We start from the raw sequence: 20,360 nt of genomic DNA on the forward strand, positions 1-20,360 counted from the left end.
ACGATGAGTGATACACGTCTTGAGAAGTCCCTGGAAGCCTCAGCATCAAAGTGTCGCATGCGTAAATCATTATTTAACTTGTTAAACAGTTGCTGTGGCAACTCATTGTATGAGGAGATGGAGCAGATTTGAGTGGACTCACTCAATGAAGCATTTAATAAAGACAAGCATTTTTATACTTTATTCTTGTTTAAAAATAATTCAGTAGGACAGTAACATGTTTAACATACTTATAATTATTACATTTGAGGTGCTTAAAAACATTTATTAAAATATACATGCTGTATATATATATATATATATATATATATATATATGTGTGTGTATATATATATATGTATATATACTGTATGTATATTTTTAATTATACGTTCGTACTTTGGGGGGGAAAAGTCAAATAAAAAAGCGTCTTATATGTACAGTGGGGCAAGTTAACCACCAATTGTGCAAGTTCTCCTACTTGAAAAGATTAGAGAGGCCTGTAATTTTCAACATGGGTAAAACTCAACCACCATTTACCATTTACCATTAGAGACAGAATGTGGGAAAAAAAACAGAAGATCACATTGTTTGATATTTTAAAAAATTATTTGCAAATTATGGTGGAAAATAAGTATTTGGTCAATACCAAAAGTTCATCTCATTACTTTGTTATGTACCCTTTGTTGGCAATAACGGAGGCCAAACGTTTTCTGTAACTCTTCACTCTTCACTTGGTGTAAAGAAATCAACTGTGGGAGCAATTATTAGAAAATGGAAGACATACAAGACCACTGATAATCTCCCTCAATCTGGGGCTCCATGCAAGATCTCATCCCGTGGCATCAAAATGATAACAAGAACGGTGAGCAAAAATCCCAAAACCACACGGGGGGACCTATTGAATGACCTACAGAGAGCTGGGACCACAGTAACAAAGGCTATTATCAGTAACACAATGCGCCGCCAGGGACTCAAATCCTGAACTGCCAGACGTGTCCCCCTGCTCAAGCCAGTACACGTCCAAGCCCGTCTGCGGTGCGCTAGAGAGCATTTGGATGATCCAGAAGAGGACTGGGAGAATGTTTTATGGTCAGATGAAACCAAAATAGAACTTTTTGGTAGAAACACAGGTTCTCGTGTTTGGAGGAGAAAGAATACTGAATTGCATCCGCAGAACACCATGCACACTGTGAAGCATGGGGGTGGAAACATCATGCTTTGGGGCTGTTTTTCTGCAAAGGGACCAGGACGACTGATCTGTGTAAAGGAAAGAATGAATGGAGCCATGTATCGAGATTTTGAGTGAAAATCTCCTTCCATCAGCAAGGGCATTGAATATGAGATGTGGCTAGGTCTTTCAGCATGACAATTATCCCAAACACATAGCCAGGGCAACAAGGGAGTGGCTTCGTAAGAAGCATTTCAAGGTCCTGGAGTGGCCTAGCCAGTCTCCAGATCTCAACCCCATAGAAATTCTGTGGAGGGAGTTGAAAGTCCGTGTTGCCCAACGACAGCCTCAAAACATCACTGCTCCAGAAGAGATCTGCATGGAGGAATGGGCCAAAATACCAGCAATAGTGTGTGAAAAGCTTGTGAAGAGTTACAGAAAACGTTTGGCCCCCGTTATTGCCAACAAAGGGTACATAACAAAGTATTGAGATGAACTTTTGGTATTGACCAAATACTTATTTTCCACCATGATTTGCAAATAAATTCTTTAAAAATCAAACAATGTGATTTTCTGTTTTTTCCCCCACATTGTCTCTCATGGTTGAGGTTTACCCATGTTGACAATTACAGGCCTCTCTAATATTTTCAAGTGGGAGAACTTGCACAATTAGTGGTTGACTAAATACTTATTTGCCCCCCCTGTATCTCTTTCCAATGCTAAATCCGAATAGATAGATTGAACACACATTTAAAAAAAAAAATTTTTTTTGGGGGGGGGGGGAACGCTACTTCGCGGTTTTTCATGTATCACGGCGGGTTCTGGTCCCCAACAAAAGGGTTAAAAATCTCTCTTACTATCGATGTCTATCATCTTCATTGGGTTAAAATGTCATTTTTGGGGGGAGATGTGTTGGAGACATTGTGAGCTCGAAAGAGGTTAAAAAGCAAAAATGTGGGCGGAGGCCCCACTGCTTCCAGATGTTCAGTGTCATGTACTCGCAACACAACATTGCTGTGCATGTGCGTGTGAGGGAATGAGACAAAAGCAGTCTTTCAAGTGGCTCAATGTGCTGCACAAACCAGCTCTGTGGTTTACCACACACTTTTGCACCACCAATGTATTTACATTAAAATTGAAAGTTGAATTGGACACATATACAGTTTTTACAGCAAATTATTTATTCAAAAATGGAAATACTGTATGTACTTCTAGAAGTAGTTTTACCACTCTCCCAGTTTTTATTTGGCACCGATTGACCACGGAAAACTGGAGATATGATTGTTTTCATTTCATGGTAGGAAATATTTTCTCCACTAAGTGGCATTCGTACTCTATGGACGGTTTCATGTCTGTCGATTTTTCTAGTCGGATTTCAATGATTTTTGCATATTTTTTTGCTCATGTAATAGGTTATAGTCCAAGATAATAATGCCAGTTCATATAGATGACATGCTGGGAAAAATAGCATACAATTGTTTTACCTGCACATATTTGGGTGACAAATTTTTTTATTTTTACTTGAGTTTGAAGTAATGCTACTCTTTAAAAAATGTGGTACAGTGGTAATAAAGAACTTACAATATTTCTAGAAGTAAATAACAAAAAAGAAATTGCAACATTCACTGACATACCGTGTGTGCCTTCTGCTCAAATATTCTTGCGTATTTTGCTTCCTTTATTTTTGCAGTTCTTTTCCGCTTGTTCTCTCTGCGTTTCTAATTGTACTTTTGAGGAACTTCCTTTTATAACTCGTACAAATAACTTCCTTACAAAGTGGATCTATACATAGAAAATACAATTGTTTCAAAGCAACAGCTACAATATTAATTAATGTTGTAATCATTAAATGAATGTGGAATTAACCCTTTCGGAGACAGTTGTTACTACAGTGGTCAGCCATTCAAAAGTGGACACTTGGGCCCTCAATCTCCGCCTATCGCCATCAGTGACAGCTGATGAGTTAGATGAGTGCACTGTAAGGTTTTTTATTTTTAAATTTATTTATTTTTTAAAATCATTATTCATGCATAAAAGCGTGGAATGAAAATGAACTAAGGCAAGGCAAATTTATTTATAAAGCACAATTCAACACAAGGCAATTCAAAGTGCTTTACATCACATGAAGATCATAAAAATCACATTAAAATCAATAGAATGTAAAAACAAAGACAATCAAAATAGGAAATAAAATTATACATAAAAATCGCATTAAATCAGGACTAGAATATAAATAAAAAATAAAACAAATACTACTACTGCTAATAATATAACTGAAATCAGCAATGGAGATAAGCACAAGAGGAATAGAAAGCAAATAGATTGGCATATTTTGACAGCTATGGATATGCAGTCTTAAACTTCATTCACTAAATAAAAATGGCAATAAAAAAATCTTGAATTGAAAATAAATTAGGATATAATTACAGTGAGGAGCAATCATAAATATATTTTCACTTATAGAAACATAATCCCCCCCCAAAAAATCTCGATCTCACATTGTATAATTTTTCAATAATTTATTCGTAATTTACTGGGGTTCGTAAGTATTTGTACCCCTGAGAAAATCAGTGCTAATATTTACTGCAGAAGCCTTTGTTTGCAATTAAGGAGGTCAGACGCTTTCTGTAGTTCTTCACCAGGTTTTCACATATGGAATCAGGGATTTTGGCCCATTCCGCCACACAAATATTCCCTAGATCTGCTAGGTTTCAGGGCTGTCGTTGAGAAACACCAAGTTTTAGCTCCATCCAAAGATTTTCTATTGGACTGAGGTCTGGAGACTGGCTAGGCCACTCTAGAACCTTGATATGTTTTTGACGCAGCCTCTCCATGGTCAGCTTGGCTGTGTGTTTCGGATCATTATCATGTTGATCCAGCCACGACTCATATGCAAGTCGCTGACTGAGGGAAGGAGGTTGTGGCTAAAAATCTGACGACACATTTCACCATTCATCCTCTGCTTTCCACAGTACAGTCGTCCTGTCTCCTTTGCTGAAAAACAGTCCCAAAACAAGAGGTTTGCTCCCCCCTACTTCACAGTGGGGATGGTGTTCTTGGGATTGTACTCATCCTTCTTTTCCCTCAACATACGACGAGTAAAGTTTGCAACAAAAAGTTCTACTTTGGTCTCATCTGACCACATGAGTCTCTCCCATGACCCTTCTGCATCATTCAGATGGTCTCTGGTAAACTTCAGACGGGCCTTCATATGTACTGGCTTCAACAGGGAAACCTTCTGAGCAATCCATGATTTTAAACCATTGCACCATAGTGTTTTATTGACGGTAGCCTTTGAAAATGTGCATCCAGCTCTCCTCAGGTCATTGACCAGCTCCTGCCAGGTAGTTCTAGGTTGAGCCCTCACTTTTCTCGTCATGAGTGATGCCCCACGAGGAGAGATTTTACATGGAGCCCCAGTCCGAGGCAGATTATCAGTCACGTTTAGCCTTTTCCATTTTCTAACAATTGCTTCAACTGTTGATTTCTCACCAAGCTGCTTTCCAATTGTCCCATAACCTTTTCCAGCTTTGTGGAGCTCAACAATTTTTTTCTCCGGTGTCTTTCGAAAACTTTCTGGTCTTGCCCATGGTAGCATTTGGATTATGATTGACTGTGGGGTGCACTGGTGACAATAATGAGCTCAAACGAGTGGGGTGGGTTGATTGGTTACTCATGGGGTAAAGGTGGACTTTTTTTAAGGTAGACTCTAGAATTCTTTAGACAATTATTGCTGATTGTCAGGTGTACAAATACTTATGAACCCCAGTAAATTATAAATAATCATTGAAAAATCATGTAATGTGAGTTCCGGATTTGGTTTTAGATTATGTCTCTATAAGTAGAAATGCATCTATGATTGCAATTTCCTCACTGTATGAAAACAAATAAAAAATGAAATACTGAAACACATTTGATTGTTGAACCCAATTTTGTTTCTCCTGCTCCTCTATAGCAAATCATTCCCCCAACAACAACAACAACAACAAGAACAAAAAATGAATTCTGCTCCAGCATGCCAGAAAATTGCCTTTGTACCCAAGGCTCAGCTCAGAAAACACAAGTCATTGGATAAAAACCTAATTTATCTACTTTACACAACAACAACAAAAAAATCTAGGAAGTAACAATAGGATCTCCATATGCACAACGCTTCTCAATCCCCAAGTTAAACCAGTTGCCTTCGCCGCCTTTAAAGGCGCTGGTAACAATTCGGGCCCAGCCGTGTTCGCCCTGAAAAACAACAAACAGGAATTTTAAAGGACTAACAGAGAACATTAATATGTTCCAGTTCAAATGGATTGGACGTCTATTGCCGTCATAGCCAGTTAATGAATTATTCCTCTCTGCAAGAATTCAATAGGCGTGTGAAAAAAAATGTCTTGACTGGCCATTTTGTGTGCAGGAAACTGACCCAAAACTCTCCCCAGGAGTTCCTAACGATCCAGAATTCCTTGCCGTCCTCCGCCACGCCCCAGCCGGCCACGGACACGATGTGATTGGGCAGTGAAAGTACGTGAAACTCGTGAAAGATGCCCCCCGAGTACTCCTCCAGGCCTTTGGTGGCCATCAGAGAACAGCTGGAAGGAAAAAGAAAGCATGTTTTTAGCTCTTTGTCTCCCTCTACTGGCTTTTAGCGGTAAACGACCTAATGGGCCCGTTGACGTAAATCTCCGCTTTCATATGGTCTCTCCCGGAAACTCTGCCGTAGTCGTCCACTTTCCATGCCGTGTAGTTCCTCACTATGTCGCATGAGTCCGCGGAGGCACACGAGCCGCACTGGTTAAACTGCTCGCACCCTGACAAAGGGAAGAAATAAAGACAGAAAATATGTCAAATAAAAAGGCAGGTGTATTGCAAATATTTGCATAGTGCAGGCGTGGCATCATATATTTGAGTCTTGCTGGATTTCTGGTTTTGCCGGAATTCCAACTTTAGAAGCCTTTTTTTGACTTGTGTGGCAAGGACAAAAAATAATGACTGAAACGTCAGCCAGTGTATTAACCAGTGACGTGCGGTGAGGTTCATGGTTGGTGAGGCACTGACTCCTTTAGTGTCAGATTTCCAAATATATAAACCAAAAACGGTAGCTTATTCAATTGGCTACTGGTTATTTCATATCTCATCAGCATTCTTCACAAAACACGCACACACGGTACATATTATCGATACGTAAAAGTAAGAAAATAACATGCATTTGCCCCACACCCTCAATGTGTTGGTCGTCGCAATTCTATAATTCATGCAACATAAATGAGAGTAAAGAGTGGTGTACAAAGCCACAGAATTCAATTCTGACCTTTAGTGAAATATTCAGTTGTTTTTAAAACTTTTAATTCTGATACTTTAATCAATTTATTACAGATTGCTAAACAAAAAGTGTGAAAAGAAAAACAAAGAATATTTTATTTAAGGCCAAAATTTAGTGTTTAAATATTTTATTGTATTTTTCTTGGTCTAAGCTCTTTTTTTTTTTTTTTTAAATAAGATTGAAATGAAAACTGTTTGTGCTCTTGCGCCTGTCCTTCACCACAAAAACCGGCATTACTTTGGAAGGGCATAGGTTTGGTATCAACATTCGTAGGGACGATATAACACCATAACCTGCATGTAGGTACACTTTTTGCTGGGGACGGGACATTAATTAGACCAAACAGATTGGATGCAGGGGGCAAAGGGCCACATTTCTCATGTATATGAACCTAATTAATTAATAGGCAAAATGATCAATGCAAAATAAATCCTTATCTTCTGATAATAACTTTTACATGCATTGGTTCAGATGATACACTATTCGATTCAAATCTTTGTTTTCAAAAAATACTAAAGAAACATTTTGAAAACTTCCTGAATAAATGTCTGGTTTTTATTAGCAAACATAAACATAATGAAAATAATTCACTTAATAATGGTAGGGTCAATTCTATCCTTACAACATATGGAACTATTGAAAGATCTAAATTCTCTATATAACTGAACATTATATCATGCAAAAAAGGTAAGGTTGCTTAAAAGTTGGTGGGGACAATTTTAGCATCCTGAAAAGTTGGTAGTGTTATGTCCCTACCGTCCTTATGCAAACCTACGCCCTTTTTGTAAAAGTCCTCCTTATTTTCCTTTACTTTAAAAAAAGAAAAAATCTCTCCGCCTCCATGGAGAGGATTGCTTCAATTAGATCGTTCTGTGTTCTATTTGACAAGCCAGAAAACACAGTGGATGTGTCCAAAAGTCTAGCTAACCTTTCATCTTTCTCAGCAAAACCATGTAATCGTTCTACATATATGCCACGTTTAGAAGAGCTTACACGCTCATCGTTACCACGAAATGTTAACTCCTGTTTAGCTAGGATGGAGGTTGCATTAATGAGATCTTTCAAACTCTTTTATTTACCTTAGCATTGAGGATGCTACCGTTGAGCTTCCGCTGTTCGTCAAAGCCAAATCGATCCTTGAGCTTCCAAAAGTTTTTAAAGCAATCAGGCTTTGAATGTGAGTGGTCGAGCTCTCATGTTTGCTGAGGCTTCGTCGTAGTTTTTTAATGTCACAATATCTCGTGTTAGTCCAGACATTGGCACAAGTTGAGAAGAAAAGGCAGGGAAAGCAGCAAAGGCGATTTTTCGAAGGACAGCCACATAGCCAGTCTTTTCGGATGTACCAGTCCGTTTGAAAAGCGCGAGTTATCTTCTGTCCCGTAGTTTGAAGCAAACCTTCTAGCTCCTGTGTTGTGTTAACCGCGTCCACATTTAACGGAAAGTCCAGTTTCAAGTACGCCCCCTTGCAGTGCGGCAGAGTACTATCTGCCGCAGCATGTGCCTTTTCACTGCGGTTTTATGTCCCATCAGCAAAACTAAATATGTCGCTAACAAACATTAAACTTTAAGGGATAAAGACATTAGCCAGAATGTGGAAAATCAGGTCAAATAAACGTATCTGGTAACATTATAATGGCGACATGCAGATGTACGGCAACCAGCACGCTCCAATTCCATGTATCAACCCAGTTTGTTATGGATTGCGCAATCAGAGGTGAGGCTTTACTCGTTGCTGCCGCACCTCTTGTTTCATTTCTTTATTTGAACAGGAAATAGGCAAATTCAGCGATTTTGACCATAAAAAATGTTTGAAATGAGTCATACATAAAGAGCAATGGACAAATATTCATATAAATTTGATGCTATAATTATTTTTTTGTCATGATGACAGGTGAGAGCCTCACCTGCCTCCCCTGACCGCACGTCACTGGTATTAACTGTATTTTGTCCTAAGATATTTAGAATACCGTATATACAGTGGGGCAAATAAGTATTTAGTCAACCACCAATTGTGCAAGTTCTTCTACTTGAAAAGATTAGAGAGGCCTGTAACTGTCAACATGGGTAAACCTCAACCATGAGAGACAGAATGTGAAAAAAAACAACAACAGACAATCACATTGTTTGATTTTTAAAGAATCTATTTCGAAATTACAGTGGAAAATAAGTATTTGGTCACCTACAAACAAGCAAGGTTTCTGGCTGTCAAAGAGGTCTAACTTCTTCTAACAAGGTCTAACGAGGGCTAACGAGGCCTCACTCGTTACCTGTATTAATGGCACCTGTTTTAACTCATTATCAGTATAAAAGACACCTGTCCACAACTTCCGTCAGTCACACTCCAAACTCCACTATGGCCAAGACCAAAGAGCTGTCGAAGGACACCAGAGACAAAATTGTAGACCTGCACCAGGCTGGGAAGACTGAATCTGCAATAGGTAAAACGCTTGGTGTAAAGAAATCAACTGTGGGAGCAATTATTAGAAAATGGAAGACATACAAGACCACTGATAATCTCCCTCGATCTGGGGCTCCATGCAAGATCTCACCCCGTGGCGTCAAAATGATAACAAGAAAGGTGAGCAAAAATCCCAGAACCACACAGGGGGACCTATTGAATAACCTACAGAGAGCTGGGACCACAGTAACAAAGGCTACTATCAGCGAGCGCCGCCAGGGACTCAATTCCTGCACTGCCAGAGGTGTCCCCCTGCTGAAGCCACTACACGTCCAGGCCCATCTGCGGTTTGGTAGAGAGCATTTGGATGATCCAGAAGAGGGCTGGAAGAATGTGTTATGGTCAGATGAAACCAAAATAGAACTTTTTGGTACAAACAAAGGTTCTCGTGTTTGGAGGAGAAAGAATCCTGAATTGCATCCGAAGAACACCATACCCACTGTGAAGCATGGGGGTGGAAACATCATGCTTTGGGGCTGTTTTTCTGCAAAGGGACCAAGACGACTGATCTGTGTAAAGGAAAGACTGAATGGGGCCATGAGAGATTTTGAGTGAAAATCTCCTTCCATAAGCAAGGGCATTGAAGATGAGACGTGGCTGGGTCTTTCAGCATGACAATGATCCCAAACACACAGCCAGGGCAACAAAGGAGTGGCTTCGTAAGAAGCATTTCAAGATCCTGGAGTGGCCTCGCCAGTCTCCAGATCTCAACCCGTAGAAAATCTGTGGAGGGAGTTGAAAGTCTTTGTTGCCCAACGACAGCCCCTGAACATTACTCAATGAAATGAACTGATTGATTGTGAGTGATTCAAATTATATTTACCGTATTGGCCCGAATATAAGACAGTGTTTTTTTGCATTGAAATAAGACTGAAAAAGTGGGGATCGTCTTATATTCACGGTCTAGACGTTATACCCATTCACGACGCTAGATGGCGCCAGATATCATTGAAACGATGTTCTGTCATGATAGATTTTAGCTACTCTCAAGTTTAACCAGTTTGCATTATTTCATTGCAATGTTTTTCTTATTCAGATTTGTTTCAAGACCAGTGTTGGGAGTAACGCCGTTATAAATAACGCCGGTACGTAACGGCGTTATTTTTTCAGTAACGGGGTAATCTAACTAATTGCTTTTTCCGCCGTTACAACGCCGTTACCGTTACTGACGGTCAAAAGCGGTGCGTTACTTACTCTGAATAAATTGAAGAACTCTCGACTCTCTGCTCTGTTGATTTGTCATCCAAGACTTGGGGTGCGTTCAGGTTCGAGAATAGCACACGAACTTCTGACTCCAAGCTGTTTGTCCCTGCTCATTCAATTAGACAATGCTTTCCAAAGTTTGGTAATGTTTCGGTGTTTGCTACACTTGATGCTAGCCTCGTTCCCATCTCCCACTGTCAGCCAGCAATAATGCTGCTTCCATCTTGAGGACGGCAGACGCTTTGAAGGTGACGTGAATTGTCGGGAAACAAGCCTACCTGAATGCATTCCCTCGAGAGATGCGATGGAAGTGATTGTGATTGGCTGAGGGTTAGAGTCATGTGTCGTCGTAAGCCAATCAGAGCCGGTGATTTCACAATCAAACCGGAACGGCGCGTGCGGCAAACACACGCACGCAAAACAGATGCACAGGGTCGGGATGGCAGAGCATTCAGAAGAAAAATTGTCCTTTACGAGGTGGAGATATAGACACTATTTCAAGTTTGTCGAAATTAAAGGAAAGAACCTGCATGTAATGTGTAATTTATGTCCAGGGGCAAAGCTTTTGTCGACATCTGTGGTAAGCAATTCAAATCTACTGAAGCACCTAACAAGTTAACTACCTGTCTGTTCTTCTCTATTCCACTGACTCGAATACTACTCAGAAAATTTCAAATTCTTTGACATACAACAAGTTCTTTTTAAAGTAACGGAAATAGTTACTTTCCCTGGTAACTAGTTACTTTTACTATAGAGTAATTCAGTTACTAACTCAATTACTTTTTGGATGAAGTAGTGAGTAAAGTAACGTGCCCAACACTGTTCAAGACTACAGTTACAGTTAGACTTCACTTTGATGGTTAATGCAGTTATTGCAATTTTGTTGTTTTGTCACAATAGATTGGTTTATTTACATTTCAAAAACCAGAATCCATTCATTTACGAATGTAATTGCACTTTAGTTTACATCAGGGGTCGCGTTAACCGAATATTTTCCGTCGTTGACCGGTTTTTTAAAACGGTGACGGAAAAAACTGAAGTCCATCCGTCATTTTGACAGGTTGCAATTCACACCCCAGACCACAGGGTGGCGAGTGAGCATATTAATTAGCTATTGTCTCTCTTGATGCATGACGTCGTTGGCCTTACTCGGAAAAATGTCAAGGCAACTGAGTGTTTGCCTGGCACGGCCAGACTGTTCTCCCTGTATTTTTCAAACACTGAGAGAAAAGTCAGGGACACAGCCTCTCGAGCAGGTACAAAATCAATCGACAAATCAGATTTGTTTATTTGCGTGACGTGTTCTTCACGAGCAACGTCACTCTTGCGCGCCGAAAGTCGTCTCTACATCAACACGGATGGCGACGGGAGAGCCGAGAATATGTTCCAATCCGCGGTAAATTCAGTTTTAAATGAGCTAAAACACATCGACACGAGTCATTGACAACAGTCTGTCTCGCGCTAGCCATGTTGAATAAACTCCGTTCTCCTCGTATGTTAACTTCCGCGCGCAAGTCCCTCGTCCTGCCCTCGTCGCTTTGCTAACAGCACGTCTGCCCGTCGCTGATTGGTGCACTCCGCTGTCTGTTTGCCTCTTGTTAAGCTTGTTCGGACGGAATATTAATTAAAAATGAATGAAAACTAAATACTATTGAATATGTCATTATTATCATTTTAAAAATGTAAGTGACGGGTAAAAATAGATTATGACCGGATTTTTATGACACTGTCAGTCAAAATGACAGACAACGAAAAAGTCTAGCGCAACCTCTGGTTTACATATTTAAATGTTCAGATATTAAGATTTGAATGAGGCAAAATAACATGCTTTTTGTCTCAAACATATTGTTAAAATCATTTGTTTCAGATGTACTGTAATTATTGTCTATATAAAAATTAATTTGGTGTTTAAAAAGTCTTTTTTCAAACTTGAGTCTTGAAAAAGAGGAGGTCATCTTATAATCAGGGCCGTCTTATATTCGGGCCAATACGGTATTTGAAAAAATTAATCTGGGCACTTTATTTGAAGTCAAAACTGTTCTTATCTTTGTTTTGTTCTTTATAATAATGTTCATGTCATCATGAAAATTCTGGTTAGGACAAAGGCAAATCTATGCTGAATCCACGACTAATATTTTTGACCTACAGGTGTTCAAAAACTCAGGTGAAAATACTTTGAAAAAAAAAATATATATATTATCGGTTATCATATGGGTATCGGCCTTGAGGAGCAGGAAGTTATCGATATCGGTTTAAAAAAATGGATATTATCGTGCACCCCTAATTTTAAATAAGGAAGGCTATCACTCCATTTTGCAACGCCATGCCATACCCTTTTTTCTTTTTGCATCCTTTGCAAATGCTGTAAACCAATGAGTTTTCATGTTTGAAGTGTTACCTCTTAACCGTAAAAGTTTGCGTTTTGGAGAAGACTGCCAATGTTTTATAGCAGGCTAAAGTGCTTACTACATTGTTTTTTTCCATTACCTTCAATGTAACAGTGCTAACGTTTTACAATGTTTAGTATAGATGTGTTTCTTTATTTTGTAGGTCTGAACTTGTGCTTAGTACATTGTTTTTTTCCATTACCTTCAATGTAACAGTGCTAACGTTTTACAATGTTTAGTATAGATGTGTTTCCTTATTTTGTATGTCTGAACTTTAATTCTACCGTGTATTGATGACCAATAAACATCTGTGAAAGGAACTGGAGTCTCATATGCAACCAAAATGCACTTGTACCGGGTGCACTGAGCACAAGCAAACGTGATAGTGACTGAAATCCGTCGGCAGGGGGTGCTGCTGCATGAGTGAATAGGGGCCTATGATTAATTTTACAAACACTAATGATTGTTAGTTGTTTTTTAATTCTGTCTTTTCATGTTTTTGTATATTAGATTTGTTTGCTGACACAACCCTCTGCTGGGTTTTAGCTTCTAATTTCTCTTCATAAATTAGGCTCTTTTATTATAAACCAACAAGGTTAAGCTATTCAATTGGAAAGAATCCAGTGTGTACATGCAGTTTGCCCATGATCACTTCCCAATTCTTATTTTTGTCATTGGCCTTTGAGATAGACTGGGCTAGATTGTGGCTTCATTTCTAAATTCTTATTGGGCTACCCATTTTCATTGATTCACAAAAAATGGCATGGATTTTAATAGCCGTTTTTCCCAAAAATTTGACCAAGGCATCAAGCAAACCTGTAACAGGAAATCACGAAGGAAGGTTCTGGTCTATCTCTAGAAGTCGGGAAACGGAGCGAAGATGATGATAACTTCCAAGTTTGAGGCTGATGCAGTTTGAGTGATCCAATTGGTCTGCACCAGCACATTTTCTTGTTTATTACTGCATGTCATTGAAGCATTGGTATTGAAATACATTTACACTAATAACTCCACTATAAATGTTCAGCCGAACAACAATTTTTCAAATGATTCTGTTTTCCATGTTTTGTTTTACTTTGTTAAACTCATGAACTGCCATTGACAGCAATTGGTTTGGACATCTTATAGCTGTTGAAGGGGATAATACCATTTCTTGTAGGCACCGTCTAACTGTCTGTAACACACCCAATATAAAATAAATAGCACTTATGCCTAGGGATGGGAATTGATAGGATTTTTACGATTCCGATTCCATTATCGATATTGCTTAACGATTTGATTCTTTATCGATTCTCTTATCGATTCTAATTTGGGGAAAAAGAACAAACGTTTTGATTGGCATTGAGTTTGTTTAATCAGAACTCACAACCTTACAAACTCACAACGAAATCAAAAGAGGCCCAAAGCCTCAATGTTAACTGTGGCAATAAGTGGCAAATACACAAGAATGTGTAACATTTTACTGAAACATTTATCAAATAGAAATAAAAAATATTGGTATATATTGGCAGATAGGTTGTTGTTATGCCTTTGGCAATATGTGGTAAAGCAGGGGTCCCAAAACTTTTTCCTGTGAGGGCCACATAACTTTTCCCTTCTCTGATGAGGGGCCGGGGTCAGTTTGTAACAGAAAAAGTGTGACGATTGCAGAAGTGCATAAATGTAAAAAATTATTGTTTTTCAGAAAGCCACAATCAAATAACCCTTTTCTGGATTCTTCATGGAATGAAAGTAAATAAAATAAAAAAAATAATATAATAATAATAATTAATCATAAAAACACTATTAATTAAATAGATAATAACCAAATAACCCTCTCTGAATTCTTCAAGGAAAAAGGCCAGGCAATAAATAACACGATTGAGGAAAAAAAAAAATTCAAAATGGCCGGCCCAAATGTGGAGGCGGGCCGTATTTGGGCCGCGGGCCGCAGTTTGGGCACCCGAAGAAATGCCGCATCCAAGCGAGTGAGCGAGCGAAGTGAGAGAGGGAAACACTTCTACGAGCCTACGTTCTTTGTTAATGTTAATATCTACAGAGGCAACGCCTGTATGTATCATCTTTTGTGTTGTTGTTGTTGTGTTTCCACTCGCGATCGGACACTTAAATCCAGTTGTGTAGTGGTTTGAACGATGTGCTAATGCTAGCGAACGAATGCTAATCATACTGTTATTAGCAGCTAATCATCGCTGATTTACGTTGATGCAAACCTGTTTGTTATTGGGGACGAAATTGATTTGTTTCATTTCTATTCTTAGTTTCACTCTTCAAGTGATGGTTGAATAAAGTCAGCAAATTATACCAACGTCTTCTACATCGTCATTTGGGAGTTTAGCTAGCTGTATAGCCAGAACTGAGCTTTAGCCTCTCTGTGAGGACAGCGCAGTCGTATTCCCTCCCGATGCAGTTACCTCCACCTTGCAATGACTGCAAGTCGCTTTGTTGTAATTTTTCCTCGTGAAGTGAAGACACACTTTCGAGCGTTTGAACCTACGTGCTGTCATTGTTATGTTTATGGCTGCAATGCTCGTGCTTACCCGTCGTAACCTTTCATTTTCACACTCTTTCCTGGTGAAGTGTAGTCAAACTTTGGAGCGAGTGGTTCTTGGCGCCATGCTAGTTTGATGCGTCTGGACAACAAGACACGTCACGACGCAATACGCGTCTTTAGGAATCGTTAAAGGGATCGTTAAGGCTTTTTCATTGTGATGTCGAGGCCTCGAAACACTCGGAACCGGTTCCGAATTGGAATCGGATTTCGATTCCCATCCCTACTTATGCCATGGTTTAAGGAAAACGGAAGCCCAGCGCATGTCGTCATACAACTGACTGAGCAAGACTGATGCACCAACTCTCGCAATCAGTTCTCCCGGACAGTCCAGAACAATTGGCGGGACGCTCTGTCTCAACACAGGGAACACCGGAGAATGCCCGATATCCAACTGATAAGACTCCAAGAGCCCCTTTGACACTGAGGTGGCAAAATCCACAATCTTTGTTGCCCTGACAACAGTAACTCCCTAATCCTCCTGTCCAATCCACAAACAGACAATAATCCCAAACACACCTTTCTTCCTGCCCACTGCCCGCCCCGCGAGAGCCTTCAAAAGACTGCATGGTTAACTAATCGTTGTCATTTTCTCGGGAACCTTTTGCTGACTTCTGATATGGTGACCTTGGAACGAGTTTGCCTTCTCGCCTGAGTCTGTGTCTGTTTCGCCTTGCCATTTTGAATGCTGTCGACCTGAATAAATTGTGAACTTGTTTTTACTGGTGCACGATAATTATTGGTCCGGTAAATATCGGTCCGATAATAGGAATTATGACGTCATTCCGATAAATGCAATAACATTATTAATAGGACAGATAATATGTACTGGGCTTGCTTTGCAGTTCACACACTAGTATGGGAAATCAGTTGACCATTTGCGGGGCATTGCTGCCACCTGCTGGTCAGAATAATTCGCTGCATCTATTTTTTGTTACAATAGTTTGGTTCATTCACTTACACATTACGGTGTCTAGCGGTAGCATTGACAATCGTGAATGCTTTCTGTTACGTTTCCGCCTCGGAAATATATGTCTGTAAGTATCTTAAGTTTACTATAACATATGGATGTGCAATATATGCTTACTTCTGTGATGAATTACCCTGTCGCAATATGCAATCATTCCATTTATGGCACGATAAATAAAAATAAAGGCGGTAATTTTTCCGCTGCGATTTATCGCCTTGTTTTCATTTGCCTAAATGCTTAAGTTATGAACTGCAATTGTATTTTTTTTTTCTTGAAAAACACATTTTATTTATTCTGTTTCTGTGCGGTATTAATATTGTTGTCTTTTACTTAAGAGGCATGGTCTATTGTTTTTAGTTGTGATTTCTTATCGCGTTTAAATGGGTGTACTTGATCTATTAATATATACTGTATTGTAACTGTGTTATTGTAAATTGGTTTAAAAAATATTGGGGGGGGGGCGCAATAATATCGCATATCGCAATAATTTATGAGATAAATTATCGCACACTAAAATTTGTTATCGCGACAGGCCTAGTGGTGAAGGGTCATATCACAGAACTTCATAAGTTGTTGTGTTATAGAAGTCAGCCATTGCTTTAGTAGCTCAAGCTAGTGTGCTATGCTATACATATAATAATTGTGTATATAAGTGTATTGTGCAGTTAGGTGTATATTGAGTATTGAATATGTGTATTTTTCTGTTGTACTTTCACAATATTAAGATGAGTGTCTTCCCATAAAAGCAAGAAAAGACCAAGCCTTGAGGTTTATGGAAGTGCATTCATTCTTAGCTGGCTGTCGGGCAGTGCAAAAGTGAAACGAACTGTTTTGTTCATGTCATGAAAAATCTGGTGAGATCAAAGGCAAATCTATGTTGAAACCACCACTTTTTTTTTTAACCTCCAGGTGTGTAAAAACTCAGGTTATAAAATTAAAAAATTATATATTTATCTTCGGTTATCGATATCAGTATCGGCTTTGAGGAGCAGGAAGTTATCGATATCGGTTTCAAAAAAAGGATATCGTGCACCCCTACTTGTTTTGGTTGAGCCTTCTTTCTCTTACTCTTCTCCAGTACAAAGGGTTAAGACTAAGGTGAACGTGCGGAGTTTGCCCTTCTGGCCGGATTGCCGGGCTCCCACCGGCCCGGGTCGTTGGAGCTGTGCCAGCGCGGGTCTGGCTGTTCGATTGGCACGGCTCCGGCGGTCCATGAAATTTGATATGCGAAATTCTAGGTAACAACAAGTGAGCATGTAAAATAATGGGCTCCTAATGAGTGAGTGACGTGTGTCGTACTTTGGTTTTTGGCTTGGTAGTTATTACAGGTCTCATCCGGGATGCCCTTCTGATGCGCGTAGGCGTAGACCCCCAGGTCATCGCCGCCGAAGCACGACCCCGCTCGTCCGCAGTCAATGACGTTCTGGACAGACAGGTACGCTAAGGGCCACGCACCCTTACGCTTGATATTGATGCGGTCTAAAGCAAAAAGGATAAAATGTCAGTGTGGCTGTCTCCTCACGTCTCCGCCTCATCGCCACCACGGTTACCGGCAAGAGCACTGGTGGCTCCCATAGCCCAGCAGGAGCCACAGTACTGCGGGATGTGCTGGTTCCTGGTGACGCTCACGTAATTCTGCCCATCTACGTTCCTCCAGTCCCATGACCGCGGGAGCTCGGACGCCTTTATGTACTCATGAGGTCGAGGGCGTGTCCTGAAATACAAAATGGATTATAAATGTATTATACAGTGTAGTGCCACAATGATTAATAGGTTAACTGAGGTAATTATATTAGAAAAATGTTTCCAATAAAATTTTTCTGCTTCGAGGATTGCTTTATTAGAGTGGCGCTGTAGTGGTTTGTTTCGAAAGAAAGACTGCCCTCTAGTAGCAACAGTGAATATGACAAAACTATTTTAACAAAGCTGAATCCAGCTGCTCGCTGTTAAGACCAACATAAGGTAAGTTTTTGTTTGCGCAAATATGTTTTTTATGCATACGCAATTTAGTTTATAGGTACATTTGGTATTTTTTTTGTGGGAAAATGTGTTTGAACGATTTGTTAAGAGCAATGAAATTTTTTTTTTTTTTTTTTAGCATTTTAAAGCATTTATGCTAGAGAATTTTTGCTATGCAAGTTAGCCAATTGTTCTTTTGTTGTACTTAGATCCTCATTTATTTATTTATACCGTTTGAGGCTAAGCTCAGGTATTAGGCTCGAGCGTATGATGTGGCACTCGCGAGGTTTCAGCCCCTATCGCCATATTGGAAGCAGGAAGTTCGGTGTCAGAACTCCGGGAAACATAAACAGTGAGGCATTTTGACTCAGGTCGCTCTTTAAAAATGATCGGAAATTATGTTCGGTAAAGAATTGCAACAACCGATCGAATAGAAAGGAGAATGTACAGCTCGAAGGAACCCCTTTGAGTTTCTTCCGGATCCCTACATGGAGAAAATGCGAGGGAAAGCTCATATCTGAACTTACCAAACGTTGAAGAATGGCATGGGTGGCCTCGATCAGAAGGAAGGGCATAACGTTTGATTCTCCAGTTACACACAGAGTTTGCTCTATGCACTTCCACTCTGGCAAGTTAATTTCGTTTGTCAATGCAAATTTTCAGTATCTTTATTCCTTTTAAGTCGGCCTGTTGTTAGCTATAGCTACAGCTAAACAACTAGCATGCATACATGTGCATTGTCTTCATTAGACATAATTCCCGTCGTTTCTAAATGAAAAAGCTGTAACATGTTGCCGTGAGATAGTGGCAAAGAATTTGTACACAGGCTACATTGTCTGCAACAAATCTGTTTTCTAAAACACAGCATTGATTTGTCACTTAACTATCACAGCTTAGCACAGCACAAATTCAAATGTTCATAACATTGAAAATGCCTACCTTTACAAGAACGATGGTGTTGCCGTTTGCGACGGTCATAATGTGCAGGTCCTGCACCGATCCGCAGCAAAACTGTTCGTAGCTTTGTAGCGATTTGTAGTTTCGGAATTGCTGATGAGTGTAGTAACTCACACCAAACACTAAATACAGCATGAGGTCCATTTCGCGTAGTGGTGGAAAGTTGTTGACATCTTTATTCCATTTGTGTTCGGCTTGCTCGTAAGGGTCAACATTGTTCACATCCTTAAAGTTTGCTCACATATCTGTCCTTCGCCGTGGTAACAAGTTTGTCTCTGTATCGAACTGGCAAGTTTTCCTTACTTTTTTCCATCTTTGGCACTCGTAGTTGAACTGTATTTGCCGTTAAGTTTAAATGTCCCGTGATGCAGACGTGCTTCCAATATGGCTGCGTTGTCGCAAATCTCGCATGATCCCGTGTTGCTGTGACGTAAACGCTCGAGCCTAATTCTTAAATGAAAGTGCAATTCATAGTTGGAAAACACTCAGGATTGGAATTGTATTTTGTATTGCATCAATGCTGTTTTGAAAGTGCAATCTCAGCAAGCCTTTGTTATACATCTCCTAAAATTTATTCTGCAATGCAATAGAAGTTTGAAATCCGATTACTCGATTATTCAAACAAGATGATAGATTAAGCGTTCACTAAAACAATCGATAGCTGCAGCCTTAATACAGTGTTTGTTTCACTCTTTATAATAGCTGTGATCTAATTCGGTGAATATATTTGTATTTTTACAATTATTTTTTTTCTTTTATATTTGTCTTTCATATTCTTTTGTTCATGTGCGTGGTACAGTCCAGCACCACCTGAGAATATAGGAACAACAGATGTATTTATTGTGTAGTTATTTATACGAATGAAATAATAAAAATAAAATAATCAGTTAAACAACATAACATGAAAAAAAAAAAAAAAAAAAGTAGTTACTGATTCTTGTTTCGCTAGTGTGAAATATCGTCCAACAGGTTTTTGAAAACGTAGGGGGGAAACCCTTAATAAAGCCGCAAAACAACGAAATAAAGAGCAACAGAACGGTCAAATAACTCACCGTAAAAATTGTGGCCAGCTGTCATTGATGGCTTTGAAACATGGTTCATTTAGAAATTGAGCAGCAACGCATTTAAATACTAGAAACGACAACAAAAAATAACAATAACAACAACATCGAAGTGTATCCAAGGAGGGCGCCATCTTGAAATCTCGGTTTCGTCACTTGCAAGTACACGAGCGTGCTCTAGCGGGCAACCGAAGCATGACAACAACAAATTATGACGTAAGACAGTTAAAATACTGTTATCGAAAATAATCAAGTAAACCTTTTTGGTTTTATACTAACAACTTTTTGCATAGCGTTTGTTGACTGCACGTTTTAAATGCTAGGCCACTGTGAAGCATCTGTGCCAATTAGTAAAT

The 20,360-nt window shown here is 39.5% G+C and overlaps 1 protein-coding gene across 1 annotated transcript; it reads right to left on the minus strand.

Annotated features, from left to right (window-relative positions):
• Positions 1-3,172: 3,172 nt before the first annotated feature.
• Positions 3,173-20,155, minus strand: LOC130930317 (cathepsin Z). The gene is made up of 6 exons (XM_057858190.1): positions 19,996-20,155; positions 17,578-17,741; positions 17,327-17,506; positions 5,799-5,949; positions 5,565-5,730; positions 3,173-5,383 (listed from the first exon to the last, which is right to left on the minus strand). The coding sequence occupies exons 1-6, from the start codon at positions 20,136-20,138 to the stop codon at positions 5,267-5,269; spliced, it is 921 nt and encodes a 306-aa protein (XP_057714173.1). The 5' UTR covers positions 20,139-20,155; the 3' UTR covers positions 3,173-5,266.
• Between the last annotated feature and the right edge of the window lie 205 nt (positions 20,156-20,360).

This window comes from Corythoichthys intestinalis, chromosome 14 (assembly GCF_030265065.1).
Source record: "Corythoichthys intestinalis isolate RoL2023-P3 chromosome 14, ASM3026506v1, whole genome shotgun sequence".
NCBI classification, from domain to species: Eukaryota; Metazoa; Chordata; class Actinopteri; order Syngnathiformes; family Syngnathidae; genus Corythoichthys; species Corythoichthys intestinalis.